The 24223-nt window shown below is 36.2% G+C and overlaps 1 protein-coding gene across 2 annotated transcripts in view; it reads left to right on the top strand.

Annotated features, from left to right (window-relative positions):
• The first annotated feature begins 483 nt into the window (after positions 1-483).
• The window catches only part of SCAF4 (SR-related CTD associated factor 4), a 53017-nt gene continuing 29277 nt past the window's right edge, over positions 484-24223 (top strand). For both annotated transcript variants that reach the window (XM_032476449.1, XM_032476458.1), the window contains exons 1-7: positions 484-965; positions 18521-18604; positions 19502-19546; positions 21577-21738; positions 22841-22976; positions 23290-23429; positions 24043-24219. In XM_032476449.1, the coding sequence (XP_032332340.1) occupies positions 936-965; positions 18521-18604; positions 19502-19546; positions 21577-21738; positions 22841-22976; positions 23290-23429; positions 24043-24219 (774 nt within the window). In that variant the 5' untranslated portion in view covers positions 484-935. The remainder of the gene's footprint in view (positions 966-18520; positions 18605-19501; positions 19547-21576; positions 21739-22840; positions 22977-23289; positions 23430-24042; positions 24220-24223) is intronic.

The following is a 24223-nucleotide window of genomic DNA, read 5'->3' on the forward strand; positions in this document are numbered from 1 at the left end:
GCAGAATTAACTCGCACAATTGGGGCAGACACAGGGCTGCATCGGCACACGCAGCACAAGGGCTTGCAAATGCACGCCCAGCGGGCTGAGGTCAAATTCTAAACCCTTTGTTCCAGGCAGCGGAGAGCAAGTGGCTCCGAGCCCGCCAGCCCCGGCCTGCCTGGGCGGAATGGCACACAAAAAGCCATTGGGAAACACAGCGTCGGGCAGGGACGCGCGTAGCGCGGGCGCTCTCAGTGCCAGCCTCCCAACCCTGGGATCCCGCGCTCTCCGGCGCCCCTCGCGGGAACCTAGACTCGGAGCCAAGTAGTCTCCCCGGCCCGCTGCCCCAGCAGGCGGGAAAGCGCTCTGCGTCCCGGCGTCACGTGCCAGTGGTTGGGCGGGTGGCGCGCGCGCGCGCGACCGGGGCGGGGCGGAGGCGGGGCCACCACGGCCGGGGCGGGGGCGGGGCCGGGCGGGGCGGGAGCCGGGCACAGGAAGCGCTTGGAGGCCCGAGCCATCCCAGGGTGCCTCGCGCGGCGTGGACTCGGGCCGCTGCCGCCATCCCGCTGGCTAGAGGGAGAGAGAGGCCCGCCCGCTTGCCGGTCGGGCCAGTGTGGGCCAGTGCGTGAGGGCGCGGGGGGCCGTGTCAGCGAGACGCAGAGCGCAGCCGCCACCACTAAACGGACATGTTGGAGCCCAGCGCCGCCGCTGCCTCTTTTTCCTCATCCTCCGGACGGGACTGAGAGGGGGCCCGCCACCCCTCCGCCTCTGCCTCTGCCTCGTCCGCCCGCTCTGCTGCCTCGGCCGCAGCCTCTTCCTGCCCGGCCTTCAGCTCCGCAGCTTATCGCCGCCTCCGGCCCCCCCAGGCCCGGCCGGTTCCCCGGCCCCGCTTCGCCGCGGCGCGAGGTCTATGTGACCGGCGGGCCCGGAGCAGCCGCCGCCGCAGCGCGAACATGGACGCCGTCAACGCCTTCAACCAAGAGGTGAGGGGTGCTTAGGACAGGGGGCGCCGGGCCTGCCGCGGGAGTCTGGGCGTCGTTTCTCCCGCCACCGGAGGTTTAAAGCTTAGGTCGGGGTGGGGACGCTTCCTGCCCCGGTTCCGGGGCGACGGGGCCTGCGCGGAGCGGCCTGTGGCCCCGGGGAGGTAGCGGCCGCCGCGGGAGCGGACCCCACACCCCACACCCCTCCCCCACCGCCCACCCCTGGGCGGCGACCTCGGTCTGCCCCTCTCGCCCCCTTCCGGTCTCCTCCAGCCCGCGTAGGCGCCGGTGCTTCTAAGTTCGCCCCCTTCCAGGTCCGGGCGCTCTCGCTCTCTGCTTCCAGCTCCGTTACTGGCTTCCCAGTGCCGGGAGCCCTCAGGAGGCTAAGAAAGAAGCGCGGGCGGGCGTGGGGGGTGGGGGACGGGAGAGCGGGAGCATCTGCCGGTCGCCGGTCTGCGGGAGCAGCGGCCTCGGCTCTCCTGTTGCTCGGGCCGCGCCGCGCAACGGTGGCCGGACTCTGATTCCAGGTCGGAGAGGAGTTGGAGAGGGTGTTCATCCCCTTCCCCCGGAATTCCTACATTTGGGAAGTAGGATTAATAAACGGAGTGGAGGTGGCTCCTTATCATACCCAGTCGTGAACACAAGCCCGTTACGGGCTCTGTGGCCCCAACGTGACACCTAAAAAGTTAAATGGGAGTGAAGTGTTTGCTCTGCCTTAGTCCGCTAGAGATCCGGCTTTGGCCTCCAGTCCCCCACCCTCGCACCCTTCCCGCGGTAGTTAATCCTCAGCTCCCTTCTTTAGAAACATTTACATGTGAAAACGTCCCAAAACCGGGAACAAAGCTGCCTGCCTCCCTAAAGCTCTATGGTTTTATCTCAAATCATTCCAGGTGCTGTTTTTGAGGCTAGAGCCCACACATTCTGTTTTTTAGAATCGATTTGGGGAGAGGGGTCTTGACCATTGATGAGTAAAATGTAGTTAATGAGTGGAAACAATTGTCATGGGTTGAGTTGGATTATATTGTTTTTCCAAATACTAAAGATAAATCCAGCATTGACAAACTCAGATGTAGTAGTGCTAGATGTCCCGGGACAGTGTTAGAAACTTGCTGCATCTCACAGTCAGACTTAGTAGTTTTACTTGTGTCAGAATTAGAGTGCTATAACTTCCAATTTACAGTGCCATAGTATCGTACTCTCCAGTAGCACTGCAGTTAGGACCGTTTATTGCCTTATTAATTATCCTAGAAATGATTTGTCTTCAACTAATACATAAAATGTATTAACTGCAGAAGTTGGACAGTGTCTTGCAAAGTTCAGTAGTGATTATTTTCGGAATGGTGAAATAATATTTCCTGATTTTTGATGGCTAGAGAATTTGTAATAGTGCCCCAAAGATTTCAGGGCTGGAAGTTGACTTGTTTCCTGAAGGCAGAATACACTGAAATGTTGACTCCATGAAGGCAGGGAGTTTCTGTTCTTTGCTTCCTCCCGACAGCATAGCAGATGCTTCCCAAATACTTGTTGAATGAATGAGAATTTATACAAATGGTACAATTTGTAAAAGATAAGTATATTTCTTTCTCCAGATAAAGACTTTTAAAATATTTTTAATGGCAACTTAATAAACGAAGAGAAGGATTTTTAGTGTATTCTTAAGATCAGAAGTATTTAGTTCTGATTTAGGCATTATGAAAGTTGACATTAAGCACATTATTAAGCAAAATGTCTTATGTTAATTCCAGAAAAATATGATCAGTAGTTTTTACGTTGAAAAGCCAAAATTAGGAATGATATTGACTCCTGGAAAAAGGAAAATGGTAATGTACAAACTGAGAATTTTCTTATCATTGATTATTTTCCTCGAATAATTTTCATTTCCATTTCTAGTCTTTATCAAGTGCAAATTGCGTTATGTTAGGTTTATGTTACCAATTTCAACTCTCTTCTGCCAGACTTTCTTCTGAAAAAACTTTCTGGAGAATTTAGTCTGACTTCAAAATCCCTCTCCTTGTGCCTGCCTGATTGTAGTGATTTGATTCTCAGTTAATTGTCCCCATTCAGGAAATGTTATTGATTAGTTCGTTTCCTGTAAGCTCAAATCTCCCAAATCTTATCTTCATTTTACAAACTGTTGAGTGCCTGCTCAGCTGCAAACCCCTGTTCTGAATACAATGGCATTACTACTGAGGATCTCTGTCTCCTAGGAACCTAAACTAATAGAGGACACAAAACTTTGACAGGTAACTAATATGTGATGGAACAGCTTCCTTTGGGGCCCTTATAAACTGCTGTAAGATGGCCTTTGGGAGGGGTCAGACTTGAGAGAAGAAGTGTCAGTTTCAGGATTTCCAAAGATGTAGGAGAAGTGATTCAAGGGCAACAGTGGTGAGAAATAAGGAACATTAGTTTGACTCCAGAGGCTGCTGGGAAGTAAGGATGGTTAAAGTAGTTTGGGGACCTGACAAGTTTCATGTCTGTCTAATGTGTTTGAAATCTTTTTTTTTTTAAGGCTATGGATAAAGTTTTAAGTAGTGGAGTGATATAATCAAAATGCTGCTTGATTTGTAGTATGTTTTATAGAAGGCAGAGATTTGGGGAAATTTGACAGATTGGGGACTGAGATAGGAGAAAAGTAGAATCTGAACTTGGCATGTCCATAGAGGGAATAGAGAGGAGGGGAAGGATGTAGACCGGAAGGATATATAGTCCTGACATCTGCTAGGTTTTTTGCCCTTTTGCCCCTACATTCTAAGTGCTGGGAGAGTGATGATGCCATTAACATGTCAAGCAGTTGTCAAAAGTATATTTAGTAAAGGGGAAAATGTTTGGTTTTTGAACAGGTTGATTGGAGTGAAACAGTAATGCAGAAGTTTTTGGCAAGCAGCTGGTCATGTAGGACTCAAACTTGGACACAAGCAAGAGATGGAGGAGACATGGGGAGTCACTCTCAGATGTGTGGTGGAGAAAATTGAGAGGGGGAGAGAAAAGGAATTAATATTTAATAAGCATCGATAGCATGACAGGCACTTTATGTATACATATCTAATATAATACTCCCACAGCCTTGCAGAGACATCCATTTATAGATGAGGAAACTGATTTTCAAAGAAGTTAGATAAAAATTCGCCCAAGGGCATACTACTAGCAGAACTGAGATTTTAATGCAGATGATTCCATCTTAATTACTGCCTGAAGATAATATTCTTTATAATACCAGAGGAGTGGTCATGGGTTAAGACTTAAGAAAAAGGCCACTAACTTTTTTGAGGGTAATGGGATCTGTAGTTTAAGATTGAATAGTGCTGGGAGAGATAAGAAAATAAGTAGCAAATGTAGATGTTTTTTGTTGTGTGGTTTGGGATTTTTTGGTTTGTTTGTTTGCTTTTTTTAAGAAGTTTGCTTGTGAGAAATTGAAAGGAAAAGTTGCTTCAAGGATGAATGGAAGGAAGACCAATTAATGGTGTACTAAGCACTGGTGGTAGGCCTTTCGTATGTTTATATAGTGTATATATAAGGTCTTAACCTAAATAGTGTTCAAGCTCTAGTCTCTATTAGGTGTAGAAGTTTGAGCATGTTGAAGGAGTTGTGCAGAAAAACATAGTTTAAAGCAGTAACAGGCAAAATTGTGGATGAGAGGAAAGGAACAGATCAGAAGCATAGTTGTAAAAGGTCAGTATATTCCTGATACAGAAAGGAAGGAAGATTAAAATAGGTGAGGTTATTAAAGACATTTTGATAGGACTTTTATGGCAAGACACTGTGTTCAGTGTTGTAAAAGATGAAAAGATGAGTGAAAAAAATCAGTGCTTACTTAATTGTGTTCCATGTTTATACACAACCTAATGTGAAGAGTTTAGTATTTCATGTGTTGAATGGATAAAGGTTATAGATTGGGGTTTTTTTTAATCCAGTGATTGCAGTGTTAGCCTCTAAATCAGTCCTCTAAATCCAAAAGAATCTCTCTCCCACCTTTTTTTGCAACATCTATGATTTTAAGACGTTTAATTAAAGTACAAGAAAAGTGCAAAGAAAATATAACAAGAATTGACAGTTGTTATTATTTTGTTTTTATTTTAAAAAATAAAATATTATAAAGTCCTCCTTCCCTCTTATCTCCAGTTCTTTTCCCACCCCTCCACCTACCCCAGTCAGAAACAATCAAATCATGAATTTAGTATCAATCTTTGTGGTCTATATACTATATATATAATAGTCTGTTTTGATACACGTGTGTATATTGTACATATTCTGCAATGTGGTTTTTTGCTTAAACATTATTAATACTATATATTATGTTTTAGTTCTTTCTGACTGCTGTGTAGTTATGTTATCATTTGAATAAATCTTATTTATGTGGTTCCCTAGCTGATGAACATTTGTTTCTCACTTGTTGCTGACAAACACTGCAGTGAACTTTCTCAAACATGTCTCTGTGTAAGTTTCTCTAGGACAGCTGTTCTCAAACTTTTTGAATTTTGACTCCTTTAAACTCTTAAAGACCACAGAGAGCTTTTGTGTCCATAGGTTATATCTATTGATACTTAGCATATCAGAAATTTAAACTGAGAAATGTATTTATTAAAAGTAATAAATCCATTACATGTTAACATAAATAAGATTTTTAATGAAAAACAGCATTTCCAAAACAAAAATTAGAAGAATGACATGATTTTATATTTTTGCAAATCTCATTTAAACTGGTTTAATAAAACCTGGATTCTTGTACTTCCTTCTTCATTCAGTCTTTTGTATTTACACACATCAGGTAGCCTCTAGAAAAGTCTGCTGTATACTTGTGAGAAAATGAATGAAAAGGGCAAGAAATGTCTTTATGAAAACAGTTTTTACCTCACAGACCACTAAAAGGAACTCAGGCCCCCCAGGGATCCTGGAATTATTTTTTGAGAGCCACAGCTTTGAGGTGGTGTGCTTATGGATAAGCTAGTTTGAGGGGAAGGAAGGAAGAAAATATAAGTACTTTTATATTTGTCTTTATCTTTAAAATCAGGCAGAAATTAAGCTTTATGAGTACTTTGTATGAATTGATGTTGCTACTCTTACCCACTTGGGCTGTCAACCTTGAACCTTGTTATCCTGAAGGAAGAATTGAGTTCCACATCTTATTGGGGAGCTTGCCACCCTTCCTATTCCCACTGGAATTGTGCTGTATGGACTATTGCATATTTCACTTATTGATTACTAGGTGTAATTGTCTTCTAGAATTTAGATCATATGATGAGGGTAATTTTTTTTTTTTAGCCTGTAATGTTAATCTCGTTATTTTTGATCATTCCTTCCTTTGAGAGGTCTATCGAAATAAGTGGACAAAGAGTTGAAACAAGGTTCTCACTATGTGGAAGAGATGTAGAGGACCAGGGCAACAGTTGAAGTAAAATTGGCCATGTTACACTATTAATCACAGAAGTTCAGAATATTAAAAGTTAGTTATAGTTTTATTCCTTTGCTTTTGACTCTCAGAGAATTGCTTATTTCCAAAAACAGCAGAGAGCTGGCTTTATGGTGAGTGGAATAAAGCTGACTTTTCAAGGGTTTCTTTAGCAGGATTTATCACTGATGTTCTTGTTGAAAGTATCCCTCTTCCTGGTCTATCATTTTGTTTAGTTTTTTTTTTTTTTTTTTTTTTCTCAGAAAAAGTTACATACACGTATAATAAGGAATGATTCAGAGAAAAACTAGAATAATGGAAAAGTTGGCTTGTAAATTTTTGTGAAACAATTCAGGAGACAAAAGTACCTAATAAACAGCTGACCCAAAAAAGTTGACAAAATGGTAGTTGGTTTTTGTATATGTGTGTTTTTGTGGGAGTGTTTTGTTGGTGGCAGTGGTTTTTACCAAGTACAAGTTATAGGTTGCTCTGCTCTACCATGGATCTCGAGTGAATATAATTTACCTAGCATTTCAGGAAATTTTTTTTTTTAAGTATAGTTGATTTACAATATTGTGTTAGTTCAGTTGTACAGCATAGTGATTTCAGGGTTTTTTTTGCAGGTTATATTCCATTTTATGTTATTACAATATACTGGATATAATTCCCTGTGCTATATAGTGAAACCTTGTTGCTTATATTTTATGTATAGTAGTCTGTATCTGTTAATCCTTTATTCCTCAGTTGTTCACCACCCCCTACCCCCTTGGTAATTATAAGTTTGTTTTCTATATCTGAGTCTGTTTCTGTTTTGTATATAGATTCATTTGTATTTTAGATTTCACATAAGTGGTATCATATGATATCTTTCTCTGATTTGTTTCACTAAACATTCGTTAGGTTCACCCGTGTTGCTGCAAAGGGCAATATTTCATTTGTTATGGCTGATTAACATTCCATTGTGTGTGTGTGTGTGTGTGTGTGTGTGTGTGTATAAATATATGTGTGTGTGTGTGTGTGTGTCACATTCTTAAGTGAGTCATCTGTTGATAGGCACTTGGGTTGTTTCCATGTCTTGGCTATTGTAAACAGTGCTGCTAGGAACACAGGGGTGCATGTATCTTTTCAAATTAAAATTTTCATTTTTTCTGGATATATACCCAGGAGTGGAGTTGCTGGATCATTTGGTGGTTCTATTTTAGATTTTTAAGGAACCTTTATACTGTTTTCCATAGTGGCTCCACCACTTTACGTTCCCGCCAACAGTGTGCGGGGGGGTCCCATTTGTCCATATTCTTTCCAGCATTTATTATTTGTAGACTTGTTGATGATAGCCATTCTGACCAGTGTGAGGTAATACCTCATTGTAGTTTTGATTTGCATTTCTCTAATAATTAGTGTTGTTGAGCATCTTTTCATGTGCCTGTTAGACATCTGTATGTCTTTGGAAAAATGTCTATTTAGGTTTCTGCCATTTTTTGATTGGGATGTTTGTTTTTTTAATATTGAGTTGTATATCAAGTAACTTTTCTATGCATGTCTGTACATATTCAAAACATTTAAAAGGTCCCTTGATAACATGATAGGGAAAAGGTTGTTACATAAATGATGAACCTCTAGTGTTATTGATAACATTTTTTGAAATAATATGCCGAATCTTTTTTTTTTAAGCATACCTCAGAGCAACAGCATACAACTTTAATGATAAGCTAAAAACACGTGTACTGTGTTATCAGGTAGTGTATAGAATAAGCTTACCTATTAACAGTTGAAGTTTTGGTAGAGTTGGTAATTGTTAAATTTGTATTAATCAGGCTTTATCAAGATCTGTTGAGGAACTTAATCTAGAAGAGACACGTCTACCTTTCTGTGTTAATATTAAGTGTAATTAACAATGTATTGTCATGATTTTTTTTTGAGAACTAGATTTTCCAAGCAATATTATAATTTATTATGCTCCTGTCACCTTCATTCTTTTCAGTATTTGCATGGTTTAATGATTACATTTCATTGCTTTATAGTTAGCTCTTTATTGGTGCTTGTGAAGTCATAGATTAAATACTTAGAAACTTTGAATACAAATGAAGTATTGTACAGGTTAGCAGTGAATTCAGCAAGAAATTCAGTGTAACTCTAGAGTGGAGTTAAGAATTAGAAGCCAAGGCTTAGAGGAAGAAAAGTAGCAGAGCTCAGTGAAAGGTGAAAGGCCATCCGAGTACCTCTTGAAAGTGATAATTTCTGTTTGGATAATTTGTGATTTTTGGTATAAATCCATGTGGGTCAGTTGGAAGAGACCATAGAGCAGTAGTGTACCTAGCATATTCGACACCCAGAACAGAACGGTTTCTTTCCTTTTTTAAACACACTCCTTATTCTACAACAAAATTATTTTCAGAAATAATCATGAAATTGACCAAGAAAGAAATTTGAACTTTATACCATTTACACATAAATATTACAACAGAGAGTAGAAGTTGGTTAATATATTTAAATTTCATAAATACTTTTTAAAATAAAAGTAGAAAATCTTATCTATGTACTGGTCTGTCACAATAATGAATAGTAATATTCTGGTTTCTTTTTAAGCCTTAACTTCTGCATATTTGTCAATGACTGTCACAGTTGATTTTCACGTATTTGAGTTCAGTAGACAGTTATGGTCAGATTTAACAATCTTATCTTCCCCCATAATTGATTGAAAAACACTTCTCATTAATTCTAATTACAAAAAGTTGTACATAAAGCAGCAGATATACAGATAGTTGGAAAGTCTTAAACATAAGGTTACTTCGGCAGAAATTTAGAAAAAGTTCACTTCACAGTAAATTCTAGAAATCACAATGCTATCCATGTCTTTTCAGGATTGATTCTAGTGACTTTCAAATGTCCTCTGGGACAAAAAAAATTTCACTAAAGTGTTTTCACTCGAAATTTCAATATAGGTTTCTATTATATTTGATAAACATTTTTGAAATTATGTGTAAATGTTCACTTCCTTATATTTTGTTGAACAGTAATGGCAATCTCTGTAATTTTTGTTCATGGATCTTCAAGCTTCGTGTTCCTTTGTTAAAGGCTGATTCTGGCTGTTTGTAAATATTTATACCAGAAAAAAGATATGTCAGGAAAGAAGAATTGCACACAGCTATCATACTTTAAGTGCACTGTTTAAAAGTGTGTGTGTGTGTGTGTGTGTGTGTGTGTGAACCACAGAATTGGAGACATAAACTGAGCCTGAGGAGGGTGCAGGCTATCCTGAACCTCTTTGTAGTGATTCTCCAAATGAACAGGTGTAGTGAATTTGCATGTTTTGCACATTGACCACATAACTGGAGGGTTTTCTAATGAATTTCCACTTAGAATAGATTGCTTATTAAAAGATACATGATAAAAATATACAGATTTGATGCTTATATATTAAAACTCATCAATAACCACAGCAGTAGTTTAAAACTTAAGAATCTTGGTCAACAAAATATTTTAGGGGAAGGAATGTTTTATCCCTGATACTTAGAATTGATGGTGTTTGATGATAAAAGAATTCTCAGTTTTATTATTGTATGTAGAGTTTTTAGAGACCCACTTTTTGCTTTCCGCTGGGTGGACTTCCATTGCCCCACTCTAGGTGTGTTATTACGTTGAAGAGCAATGGTTAAGCAACCCCATAATCTGTAAATCTCCCTCTGCAATATCTCCGTTATATCTTTATGTACATTATCATGACTGTTCCACTTTATTTTCTCCTTTTGTCAGAGCTTAGTTTTAGCTGATGTCGAATTATAATGCCCTGCTTAAAGGAAACCTATAATATGGAAATTTTTGGTAATATGGCTTTTAAGCCTTTAGGAAATGGTAAAATACTCTTTAAATTTTTATGGTCATATATTACCTAGTTCACCTTAATTAAGAGAGAGACGCTAAATGATAAATCACTTTGGAAAGAACAGCCAAGTTTGGAGTTCAATTGGAGATACGTTCAAATCCATAAAGACCTTAACCATTGTTTAATAAATCTAAGAGCATATTTTATAAGTTAGAGGTGGGTTTTGGATATATGAAATACCCAAAATAGGCACATCCATAGAGATAGAAAGTAGATTATTAGTTGAGGGATGGGGAAGGAATGGGAAGTGACTGCTAATGGATATGGAATTTCTTTGAGATGTGATGAAAATTTTCTAAAATTAGTGTTTATGGTTGTATAACTATATGAATATAGTAAAAACCACTAAACTGTACACTTTAAATGAGTGAGTTTTATGGTATAGGAATTACAGCTCAAAGCTGTTTAAAGAAAAAGGCAAAAAAGTCTGGTTTTAACACCATTTTTATTGTTTTGTTGCTTGATCTGATTTTTCTGTCAGTTTGGAAACAATATCTATTAGCTGCTGAGGGGCTCTGTAAATTATTTTGTTGATCCTGAATCCTAAGTTTGTTCAAAGGATATCTTTAGTTTTTACATGCTATTTTAAGAAGTAATCCAGGGGAGACAGTTCAAGGGAAGGACAGGAAAGGAATCCTGCATTTGCTCATTAAATACTAACCAGATACCAGGTTAAGGGTTAGGTGTTTTATATATGTCTTTACATAAACTGGAGGGGTGTTGTCATTTGTCCAAGGTCACACGGTGTAGAAATGGCAGTTCTGAGATTTGGCTGAGTACTGTCAGAGGCTGCCTAAGCCCAGTCCACACCCCCATGTGGCTGTAATGAAGTTTTGTGAGCAGCCAGTCTTTGTCTACTATACTGCTTATGAAGGGAGAGTGCTCCCTAAACAACTTTTGTATATTTGAAGCATGGTGGCAGGTGCACTATAATGTGTACTTGGGAATGAATTTGCCACAGTTTAAGAATAATAAAGTTTGGTAAGTTTGTGACTCATCCCTAGTAGTAGAATAGATGCAATCAGTGTTTAAAACTTAAGATACGCTTTTATAGGCATTTATATTTCATTTGCTAATTAATATTCACACTTAAAATTTTAAAATTGATTAGAGACTTTATAAATGTTGACATTTTCCATTTTAATCCCATGCTTGTGTATAGATCTAGTCATTACAACTTTGTGGGGAGAAAAATAGATATAGATAAAATACACAATGTATGGGATAATTTTTTTTCTTCTAATCAAATGATTTTATATCCTGGAACCAGTTTTTATTTCTTCAGTTAAAGTCTAGGAGGAACTATTTAATTCATGAAAATTTTTTATGGCCAACTTTGGGCAGACACAAAGTTTACTTAAATGAGACATAATAAAAGCATTTCTGAAACCTGTGTCCTATGCTAGTAAAGTAGAGCAATGGCATGGATAAAATATTTGGCATTTCCTAAAATCACATCCTGCCCTATTTCTTGAGCAAGGGAAAACGAAAGAATTGAAGGTTGATTGTAGTTGTTAACCAAAAGGGAGGTGAGGAATAGAAAATGACCTGTTGTAATAAGTGGAACTGAAGGATTTAAAAGCCCTGATGAGAGAGGCAGCCTGGCTTCTAAAGTGAAAAGTTTTGAGTGAAGGATAGACCTCTGGAAATTGTAAGGGAGTTAGTCTTAGGTGAAGAATAAATTAGGGCATACTTTATAGAATGAGTCGTCAGAAATTAGAAAAGTAGTTCTGCTGGCAGCAAATGGTAACAGAACTAGGGGCTGGTGACATAAATAAAAAGTGTGAAATAATGCAGATGACGTTTAAACTACTGTTTGCTGTATTATTATATTCTGTTTTCTTAATTTTCTTAATGCACATAGAAACATAAGTAGTTAATTTGAAAGTAATTTCATCCATAATAGTAACAGTTCATATTTGCACTTATGTGTTTTGTAAAGCATTTTCTAGAACTAGGAGGAAAGTTGGCGCATTTGTGGGAAAATGTAGTAAGGTAAAGAAATGTAGGAAGAAGTAGGTATGAAAATTTTAAAAACTCCTGTCTTAGGGATATTTTGTATTAATGCCAGGTCTGTCTTGTCTCTATAAATTCCTCTAAGCAAGTGGAAAATTGTTTAAACATTTGGGTTTCAAAGGATTTGACTCTCTGGAAAGTTAACAGAATTAACATGGGAGTAAATTATATATCAGTAGTTAAAGGGATGCTTTCTTTAATGCACAGATGTCAAAAAATATATTTAAGACTGTAATTTCTTAAGATTTGGATTTTATATGCACAAAGGCTTCAGTTATAAAGATTTTAAAGGGCAAAATTTTATATTTTTAAAATTTTGTTGTAGTAATTTTGAAAAGGTGTATTAAAGATTTTCAAGCCATTGATTTAAACGTAACTATTAACTTCAAAGACAAGATTTACTCCATGGACAAATTGTGTCTGATAATAACGATTCTACTTATTTATTATATTTAAAATCAAGTTGGAGAAATGCATTTTTGTGTCTCAGACACAAAGTTTTCCATTTTTAATCCATGAATTTTATTTTTTTCGTTTTAAAATCAATGCAAATTAGGTAAATTTAAATTAAAAAACAAAGAAAATATCCCACCTAATACCATTAACATTTTAGAGTGTTTCAGTCTTTTTTTCCCCTCCACTTGTGTTTGAAAATTTTATATGTGGTTACCAGATCTTTTCAGTAACTTATTAACGTATTAATATAACATATTAAATGCCCAGTATTAAGAAATTAGTTGAAACAAACCTTATGTAAAGTATATGTAGAGGTGTAAAACGGAATGTCAGGTAAAAAGGGACTGTAAACTATCCCTTATCTAATTGTTCTAGCAGTAAGCATTTTATGGAGCTGTCCTCAGTCTATATAATTAGATGGACAAAGCATCTTTGCAAAGAAAATAATTTTAAAAGTTTTTTTCTAATTATTATTAAACTTAACATGTATTCTTATAAAGTATATGTTACCAATAAACATTTAAGTTACGTTGGCTTTAACTCTTGATTTGTTTGAAGCCAGTGTATCAGATTTGTTGAATCAAATGAATGAAAGAGGAGGAAAGCTTGTAGAATTAAACAATTTTGTATCTGAGTCTGTCAGAACAGAGATTTGAGTACCAGCCTGTCACTGTGAGTGTATTTCCTTTTGGAAGCATCCATATTTTTTTCTTTATATTAAACTTTACAATTTTTAACAGGCACTTAAGATAAAATTTGTCATTTTGGGCATCATAATAGCAAAGGAAGGAATACTGGATGTGATCAATTTAATTCATTATGAAATAAATTTAAAGAAAGCAAATACTTAAAAGTTTAAGTTTAAGGGGAAAAGGTGGGGGATAATAAGTATCCCATTGAAAGAGATTCTGTCGAAAGATTTCTAGTCACTAGAAGCCAGAAGAGATTCACTAATAATTAATAACAGATCAGATTAAACTTTTTTCTTCTGTGAAGTGTACTTCCTCTAGTGAGGACTCTAAACCAAGTATTTCAGAAAGATATTTACCATGATTTCGTCATGAATAAATTAGAAGACTGTAGACAGGATGAGAGTATTGTTAAGTGATTGTTAGCCGACTGGTAGGGCTCAAGAAATAGCAGATAAGGTCATCCTACAAGTGGGTCCTGTTTTTTTTAATTTTTAAGAAAACCATTGTATTGGAGGAAGCCATATAAAGTAGGTTTATGAAATTTACAAGCTGACTGGAGTAGCTGCTACCTCAAATAGCAGAAAATGATTTCCAGACTACCTACGCAGATTGAAAGGACTGTCAGAAACAAATGTAAAGTCAACATAAAGATCTAGTTTTGATAGAGATTCCAGTGCGGGTCTCAGTTGATTATAAATGTGAGTTAATAATGAATTAAGCACTATTTTTTTTAAATAATGAATGATCTCCCACCCACCCATGTCCATCGTCTGAATCCTAGAACGTGTTATTAAGTTAAGGGTCTTGATTTGGGTTAATTATCCTAAATTATCCAGATGAACCCAATATAACCTGCAGGGTCCTTATATGAGAGAGGCAGGAGAGGAAGTGATATGACAGTTTAAGCAGAGGTTAGGAAAAAGATGCTATGCTGCCAGCTTTGAAGATGGAAGAGGCAGCCATGAGCCAAAGGAATTTAGGCACCCTGTAGAAGCTGGGAAAGGCAAGAAATAGATTTTTGACTTAGAGCACCCAGAAGGAAGGCAGTCCTACCAACACTTTGATTTCATACTAGTGAGATTCTAACCTCCAAAAGTGTTGTTTTAAGCTACTGAGTTTGTGGTAATGTGTTCCTGCAGAAATAGGAAACTGATGCAAAAGACAATCCACTAGATTTCCACAGGAGCAGATCTGGACCCTGTTTATTTTGAGATATCATACTTAAAAGGTTTTAGCCAGGATAGTCAGATCTAGAAACCATATCATTTGGCTAATATTCTAATATTGAAGAGAGAGGGAAACATGCTTAGTTATCTTTAAATATTATAAATATTTTATCACATGAGAAAGATCACTATTGTTATGTGCTCCAGAGGCAGAACTGGAAGTAGGAGAGGGAAGGTTATCAGAAAGGAGATTGGGGGTCAGTACAGAGAAGACTGCTGGTAACCAGTGGAGCTGATTAGTTGTGAGTTACTAAGCCTGTGTGACTGCATGGAATCTGGCAGATATATTGTGAAAGCAGTTCCGAATTTAGTAGAATACTGGTTTTGATACTAAGGTGCTATATAGCTTTAAAACTCTTTGATACTACTGTGTTTTCAATACAGAGAAGATTTCTGTACATGCAGCACTTGAATAATAAATGTAATACAAAAAAGATAATTATGGTAAGCTGGCACAAATAATTAAAAACTCGGGGGGGTGGTATGTGTGTCAGAATTCCCAGGGCATTATATACCTCTGAGCCATTTGTATGTTATCACGTACCAGGCTAAGAGATTTATATACATTCCTAATAACCTTATGAGGCGAAGTGAGTACGATTAATCCTCTTTCACAGATTTGAAAACTCCTTGAAATTTAGAAAACGTGAACTAAACATCAAAGTTTATACTGTTAGTAAATAGCAGAGTATCATGTTACTTTGACTAACTACCAAACACTATGAATTCTACAGGTGTCATGGGCCAGATATGCTCATTCCTTATGTTGTCTTGAAGCTGTTCTTTATTGATGTAAGGGATCATGATGAGCAATTCTTCATAATTTTTAGAATACTTTGTGTATGAGGCATCCAGCAGAATAGTGTTCGTATTTAGACTTTCTAAAGTGACAGCAAAAAGACAAACTCAGGTCTGCTGCTGGCAAGTATGTTTTTCTTACTAAGACTTTCTAAGAAGGTTTTGTACCTTTTGAGGCCTACTGCTGCTATTATTTTCAGTAAGAGAATTGCATGGTTTCTCCGGCTGCTTTGACACATTTGTTTTCATTGACAGATTACATTAATTGTGAATACAGAGCTGGAGTAGCGCAGAATACTGCAGCTAGTGACGTTTATGGAGCGCTTGTCCTGTTGCAGATGACTAGTATATCATGCCATATACAAAAACTAGCAGTAGCATTTGACCCTTTCAGATACCTTTAATTTCCAGCATTTATCCTCATGTTCATTTGTCCATCCCCTTTCTCTGTACCACGCTGAAGTTTCTAGTATGCCCTAGTTAATTATATATTCTTGGTTCTCTTCTTACTCATCCTCATGGCTGTGATCCTGTGACCTTTCAGTTTCTAGCCCAGACACAGATCCATAGTCCAGTGTCTGCTGAAATCTCTGCCTGGATTTTCAGTAGGCATCCCAAATTAAATTCAGTATGTCTCATCATTATCCCTGAATCAGTACAATGTAAATACAGACAGACACAGATGCCTGCTTGATATTTTGTCTGTATTCTCTGTCATAGTTAATGGTCTCTGCATGTGTTTAGTCAGTAATCAGCATTGTATAAGGAGATGAGTATGCTGTTAAGGATTGTGAGCTAATTTAAAATCAACAAATTCTAGTCCAGACCTATTCCTGAGCATCATCCAAAACAGATATAACCCTTTTGAGTATCATCTCAAAAGAGGTGTAACAATCTGTTATTTATTAGTATGATTAAAGTAATGCACCAGCAAACTTAATTCTTCCTTATTCATAAGTGCTCAGTATAGGTTTTCTTCTCTTTTCCGAAGTTGTACTTTCTTTAATAGAATAAACACCCTTCCTCTGTCTCTTAGGTGATCAGTTGAAGGCTTTCTTGCTGGTCTATTTCTTGAATGATGGTTATACTGCTATATGGTATAGTCTTTATTTTAATTTTTTAAGTAGATTATGATTTAAATATAGACTGGAGTGTTTCATCAGAAGTTGCATTGGTCTGTCTGGTGTTGCTCAGTTGACTTTGTTGTTGTTGTTGTTGTTGTTGTTGTTGTTGTTGTTGTTTAATACAGCAAGTTCATTACTGCTGAGATAATCAAGAAGTGCTATTTGGGACATTAAGTGAATATTAGCTCTGGCTTAGGCTTCATTAAAACACGATTCTCTAATGTTTTAATGGCCAGAGAAGTAGTCTTACTGTTGCTCATTCTTAAGATCATGTATAAACCTTTTTGCATCTCCTTTCTCTGCTTTTAGGTCCAGAGAAGGAAATAGAACAACAGTAATAAACAGCCATCTTAATAACTGTTATAACTGAGAAGTGGGCAGAATAAACCCTTTCATAAAATGTGTGCTGTATATTTCATGCAGTGTTGATTTTTTTTTAATTTGTATTGAAGTTGAAATATTTTAAATTTTCTTAGTTTCTCATTGGTTTGTATAATTTCAAAGATTACTATCTCCTCTCTAATAGTTTTTCAATTTCTGAGCATTTATTCTCAGGGAGAATTTTTATTATGTTGGTAAATTAAAGAATCATGACCATATTTATTTATATAATCCGTTTAAATTTTTTTTGAGAAGGGGAGATAATTAGGTTTATCTATTACTTATTTATTTTAATAGAGGTACTGGGGATTAAACCCAGGACCCTGTGCATGCTAAGCACTCTACCACTGAGCTATATACCCTGCGCCCTAGATAATCCCTTTTTAAAAAATGAATTCCTATGCTAATATCTTTGTGTTTCTCTTGTTTTCTGTATCTTGGTATTATTTATAGGAAAATTCTACCTTTATCCACTTAAACAGAGTACATAACTAGTTCATATGTTGATTATATCTGGCATTGCATACTTTTTCTAAACTTACAGTTACCATTACCTATAGTCCCATTGTGTCTGTAGTTCTGAAAAGCTGTGAAAATTCTCTGTTGCTAGAGAATTTAAGATATGTTCCCAGGTAGGGCTATTTACATGGAAAAAAAGACTTTAATTCTTTAGGCTCACCTCTTAGTAAAGGTGATCTATGTCTTAGGGATTCCATATTTGAAATATCAGCATTAATTGGAAAGAAATGGAAATATGATTCATGTAATATGAATGTTGGTATGATTGAAAGTGCTCAGGAAGCCTTGAAATTTATTTCAAAATATATTTTTAGAAGTGTGTGTATATGTGCCTATGATTAAAACAAAACAAAATTAAGAATTTTTAAGAAATTAGATACAAGCTTAGTAATGTCAGAATTTTATCTTTTTAACTCTGTGAGCTCTCATGTTTTGGTTGGATTTAAAATTTAGGGGGAAGGATTATTATTATGCATGTGTGGTTAAGTCTCATGGGAGCATCTGATTATTGGATTTACTGTGGTGAGATTTGTTAAATATGGTGTCATTTTTATTCCTGACTAAATCAAGAAATTGTGAATTCAAGCTTTATAATTGCATGTTAAATTTCTTGCCTGATTTAATACCTGTGCTTCTCCAAATGAAGCTTAGAATTATTTGAAGTTCTTTAAAATCTCAGTGAGGCTTGGATTGAAATATTAAATACTGAGTCACACTGTTGCCACTTTTGCCCAGGACCATGGTATGTTTGTTTCCATTCAGATCATTTTTGAGTTCTTCAGTAAAGTTTTGTAATTTTTTTCTGTTACAGATTTTGAAGATTTCTTACCTTTTACCTCCTCCCCCCCCCCCATTTTGCTGCTTTTAACAATCTTTTCCCATTATATTTTCAAAGTGATGGTGCTGGTATGTAGGAACACTCTTGGCTTTTCTTTACTACACAAATTGTTAAACTTTCCAAAAATTTATCATTTTTTTAGTTAATGTATTATAAATATATTTGTAGAACTGAAGGATTAACTGCTAATTTTACTTTTAGTTAAATTTTTTTTTGTTTGTTTTTTGCTTTTTAAGCTCTTTTCACTTATGGATATGAAGCCTCCCATCTCTCGAGCCAAGATGATTCTCATCACGAAAGCTGCTATTAAAGCTATTAAGGTAAGAGTAAAATAAATATATTTAATTTGAAAAGTGTTTTTGAAATTTTGAAATGTTTTTATTAAATGTGGCTTCATCTTGTGAATTAGTTCAGGCCTGAATCAAAGAGCACTAACCAGGTTTTACTGAAGATACATAATAGTACAGTATGGTGCATTTGCATTGTAACATATTGTTTTAAAACCTTATTGAGTTTTTTGTTGTTAGTATTTCCCATTTATATTTTTTAGCTATAAGAAGTATAATTGACAAATAAATTTAGTCATATAATTTAATAAAATATGATTTGATACACGTGTACATTGTGGAATGATCACCTCAATCAAGCTAATTAATACATCCATCACTTCACATAATTACCTTTTGATTATCTTTTATGTGTGTGGGGTGCTAAAAAAGTTGAACTCACTGAAGTAGAAAGTAGAATGGCAGGTTTTTTTTTTCCATTCAATTCTTACAAATCGTCAGCATATTAGCTTCATTTTTATTTTAAAAAACCCTCAGGCTTCATGAAATTAAATGTCTTACCCAAGATCACTCCTAAATAATTGAGTCACTTTAAAAACTGCATTATTTGGTCCCAATTCCATTGATCTTATTCCTGTCATAAAGTTCTCTGATAAATTGCTTTATGAGATTTACTGATTAAAAGTCTAAGAAAAGGGCCTGCTGTTTCGGGGGATTTTTTTTTATAGTTTTCTGTTTCAGTTAGTTTTTTCCTGATTTGTTAAGATTTCTTAAGTTGTTGACTGTGTGTTGAGTATGAATTATTTCTCATTGTCATTCAGTGGGGAATTAATCAGATTCTGCAAATTTCAAGGTTTTGAGTATTTTCTGATTACAGGAAATGTAGAAATAATGTAAACTGGATAATGATTTTCTTTTAATTCTTTTCAGCTTTATAAGCATGTAGTTCAAATAGTAGAAAAGTTCATCAAAAAGGTAACTATCCATTTCATTACTACTTCATTTTAGTTATGATCAGTAATTGTGATTTACTTTGTAATTTGTAATTTGGATGCTTGCTTCTAAAGCCACTCTACAAAAAAGTTGTCTCTAGGAGTTCGTTTTAATCATTAGAGATTTTGGGGGGTTTTTTCTTTAACAGAACAAAAATTTATAGCAGTACTGTTGATTGAACAATTACTGTGAGATAGCCATTCAACAACAGAATTTCTTGTCTGCTGACAAGACTCTCTTCCTTGAGCCTGATAGGTCTCCTCTCCCCTTTGCTGTGTCTACTCTGTTGACATTTAACTCATCTTGGAGTACTTGAAATGAAATCACTGTAAAGTTTTCCAACTTTTCCCTGCTCCCATCATAATTGAACCATTTTTCACTTCCACAATTATATATTGCTTTACAACTGTGTGATTAGCACGTCTGTCTCAGTAGAGGACCGAGAGCAGAGATTTGGACATCTTTGTCTGCTTCCCCAACCTGGAATTGTGTCATGTAGTACACACTGATAAATGTGTATGGACTCCAAAAAAAAAAAAAAAAGTTGTGTGTGGAAATGTCTCTGGCCCATGGCCTTTTAATACTGGCTGAGAGATAGGAGTTAGAGCTCCAACAGACCAAAAAAGGATAGTCAGTAGAGGTTTTTATAGTAGCAAATCCAAGTACAAATAAATAAAATAGAAAAAAATTTAAATTACCTATATGCCATCACCCCAGATACTATGAATGTCTTTATTTCATTTGGATCTACTCAGGTTTTAGTATGTACATGTACATTTATAAAAGGAAAAATGAAGACATACTGATTGATAATCTGCTTTCCCACTGAATTTATCATAAACATCTGTGAAGTATTTCATCGTGATTGTTTTCACAATTTATTTTTTCTCCTTTTTTTATTGAATGAAAGATTCTTAAATTCTGTAGTGCTTTAAAAAAAATCTATAATGCTTTGTAATTTTCAAAAGTTTCACACACATGAATTCATGTAATCCGATAATAACCTTTTTCCTCATCCCTGTATTGCCCCTCTCCGTTCCCTTTCCTTACTGATAACCACTAGTTTGTTCTCTATATCTGAGTCTACTTTTTTGTTTCATTCACATTTGTTGTATTTTTTAGATTTCACATGTAAGTGATATCATAGAGTATTTGTCTTTCTCTGTCTTATTTCACTTAGCATAATGCCTTCCAAGTCCATCCATGTTTCTGCAAATGGCAAAATTCTATTCTGTTTCACGGTTGAGTAGAATTTTGTTGTGTATATATATATATATACATATACGCACACCCTATCTTTATACACTTCTGTTGATGGATATGTTTTCATTATCTACTCAACCAGTTCCTTACTGCTGGGCATTTCACTTCAGGGGCTAGCTTTATGGGGAAAATTAGAGACATCTTAATTGTTTTCCTTGGAATAAATTTCTAGATGTAGACTTGTTGAATCAAATAAGGCTTTGCTTTTATTGCTAAATCATCTTTCATAAAGATTGTACCACCAGAGATGTATGTGGGTGTCTTTTTCTCTGTTCTTTCTATCTTGCCAATTTGGTAGGCCAACAAAGGCCTCTCCTTTTTTGTTTCTCTGGTACTGTAATAGAATTAAAATTAATATGTTGTTAAAATTATCTTTTTGATAATTTTAAAAGGTTAAAATTATATTTTTGAGCAGGATGAATTGGAATAGAGACTTATTATAATAAGTGGATTTGTATGGAAGTGGCTTTGGGATTGGTAAAGTAATGTTGATTCTGTGCAGTTGTGTGTGCGGAGATAGAGGGATCAGAGAAAAGTAAAATATTGGGGATCTGAAGTTTCAAGAGAATGGCAGTTCTCTACAGACTTGTAGGAAATTTGACAAACTAGCCAATAAGAGAACTAAACATTCGGGTAGTTTCTAAATAAAAATAAATGTTGGATATATAGAGTTTCATAAAAGTGAGGTTAATGGGTATCAGATTGTGATTTGCTTTTCTTGTATTGACTTTACATCTTTATCTTTGTAGTGTAAACCAGAGTACAAGGTTCCGGGATTGTATGTAATCGACTCAATTGTGCGACAGTCTCGTCATCAGTTTGGAACTGATAAAGATGTTTTTGGGCCAAGATTCTCTAAAAACATAACTGCCACATTCCAATATTTATATCTTTGTCCATCTGAAGATAAGGTATAGTTTATAATTTTATTATTTAAGTCTGTTTAAATGTATACTAGATATTTGGTACTAGAAAGATAATTATGTAGCGATCTCTGTGAACTTGAAACAAAACCCAGTTTTTTCTGTAGTAGTCATCTCGTATTTATCCATTTTTTTTGTGAAGTCCTTCAGGAATGTTGTATTGTTAAAATTTAAAAGGAGCACCATCTTGCTTTAAAGAAGATGTTGTTGGAAAGATTTCTTGTGTTGAGTGGTAAAGAAATTCTGCAGTAGAGGAAGGCAGTGCTCACCTCAGATTGTTGCTTATTCCAGAAGGGACTAAGAATTGATGGCTTTCCCCAGTATATAGAGATGCTAGAGTGTAAATGGTTTTCATTAGCAATCAGACTATAGTATCTAATTCCTCTCATATATAGCTGGCTTTACAATGTACTATAAAAATATTTTTAAAAAAATTATAGACATGAAAACTAGACTCCAGTATGTGGAAGAAATACACCGGTAAGGTAAACTCAGTGAAGGCTAGAGACTTACAATAAACGGCGCATAAATTTTGAGTATTATGGATTCTATATTTATACTCTTGGAGGAATGCTCTTCTTGGGAAAGTATACAAGAGAAAAAGGTGATTTCCTTAAGTAGGAGATAAGAATTATACCCATGAATAGCACATTTTCTCTGGATTGCCTTCATATTTACTGGTCCACAAAACAACTTACATAACACTTGCTGGCCAGTTTCTTAATATTTTTAACTGTTACGGTCATCCTGAAAATTTTTTTACTTCAGTTCTCTCGGATAACTATTTTTGTTTCTTTGTAACTATGAATATAATGAAAACTTCAAATGCATTATTATAGTAAATTTCTTTTTATCTAGATTATATTCCTTTTTTTTTTTCCCTCCTGTTTCTTAGACCAAATTATACTACTGAAGAAAGGTCAATTAGAGGAGTTTAATCAGGTTGTAATTCAGATGATTTAATTCTTTTTATGAAACAGATCTAATTTGAAGATACTAGCTTAGAGTATTTTTTTTCTCTTTGTAAGAAGTATAATAAATTATTTAAGCAAATATTTATTGTATATTCATGTTTTCTCACACATAACAGAGTAAAATAGTTCGTGTGCTGAACCTTTGGCAAAAAAATGGGGTATTCAAAATTGAAATTATTCAGCCTCTTTTGGACATGGCAGCAGGAACCAGTAATGCAGCCCCAATAGCAGAAAATGTTACTAATAATGAAGGTATGGCCAAGTGTATCTGTGAACTTAGAAATGATATAATTTTTTGTGCATGAAATATTTGGAGTCTATTTATGGTGATGGACTTTTTCCATAAGAAGGAAACTTGAGTTTACATCTTGGAATGTATGGTTTTCTTTCCATAGTTCTTATTTCTAATAAAAGTTTTCAATGCTAGTATAAACTGTAATACTATAATCTATATTTTTACTGTGTGTTTAACTGAATGGAATGTTTTGTATAGAAACTTAATGGAGTTTAAAAAAAATTTATAGGTTAAAGTTTTCTTAGGCCTTAATGACCTTTTCTTTTTTAGGTTCACCTCCACCTCCAGTCAAGGTTGCTTCTGAACTTCCACAGGCCACTACAAACTCTGTACCAACTGTACCACAGTTGCCCAGCTCTGATGCTTTTGCTGCTGTGGCCCAACTGTTTCAGACAACTCAAGGTCAACAGGTAAACCACTTATCCGAAGAAACATTAAATTGTTTATTTAAGATACTGTTGTCAGTTCTTATTTTTCATTCCTAATTATCAAGCACATTTTAGGGAGGAAATATTTCTACTTTTCAACTAGAAAAGCCTTCACCAGGAAGGTAAATGCATAGGGCTAATAGGAAAACTGTGGGAAAGGGTGAGAAACAGGGTAACAGCACACTGAGAAATAGCAGTACCCCTTTGGAGAGAACTTAAGAACTGCCAAATTGCTGGTATGGCTGCTCGCAGTTCCAGAATTTCCAGTTGATTTCAAAATTATTTGGATTGGAGATAGTTTTTTACACTTTTCTAGAGTATATATTTACCTTGTTCACAATTTGGTGTATTTTCTTTTCTCTTTGACCATCATTTTCTACTGTTGGGGTTGTTGGCATACATTTTTAACCTTAAGTGACATTGTTCCCTGACATTCACAACAAATGTAACCATTACCAAAAAGTGGATTCTTTTTCCCAGTGTACTCTGTGCCTATGCTATTTTGAGCCACCTGTAAGATTTTCTTTAGTAAATTAACTTTTGATACTATGGTTATACTTTGTTATGTGGTTTATCAGTTTTCCCATTCTTTAAGCTTCAGCAGATCCTTCAGACTTTTCAACAGCCTCCAAAACCACAGTCTCCCGCCATTGACAATGCTGTGATGGCTCAGGTTCAGGCTATCACAGCTCAATTAAAGACAGCTCCTACACAACCACCTGAACAAAAAGCTGCTTTCCCCCCACCTGAGCAAAAAACTGCATTTGACAAGGTAC

This window comes from Camelus ferus, chromosome 1 (assembly GCF_009834535.1).
Source record: "Camelus ferus isolate YT-003-E chromosome 1, BCGSAC_Cfer_1.0, whole genome shotgun sequence".
In the NCBI taxonomy this organism is placed as follows: Eukaryota; Metazoa; Chordata; class Mammalia; order Artiodactyla; family Camelidae; genus Camelus; species Camelus ferus.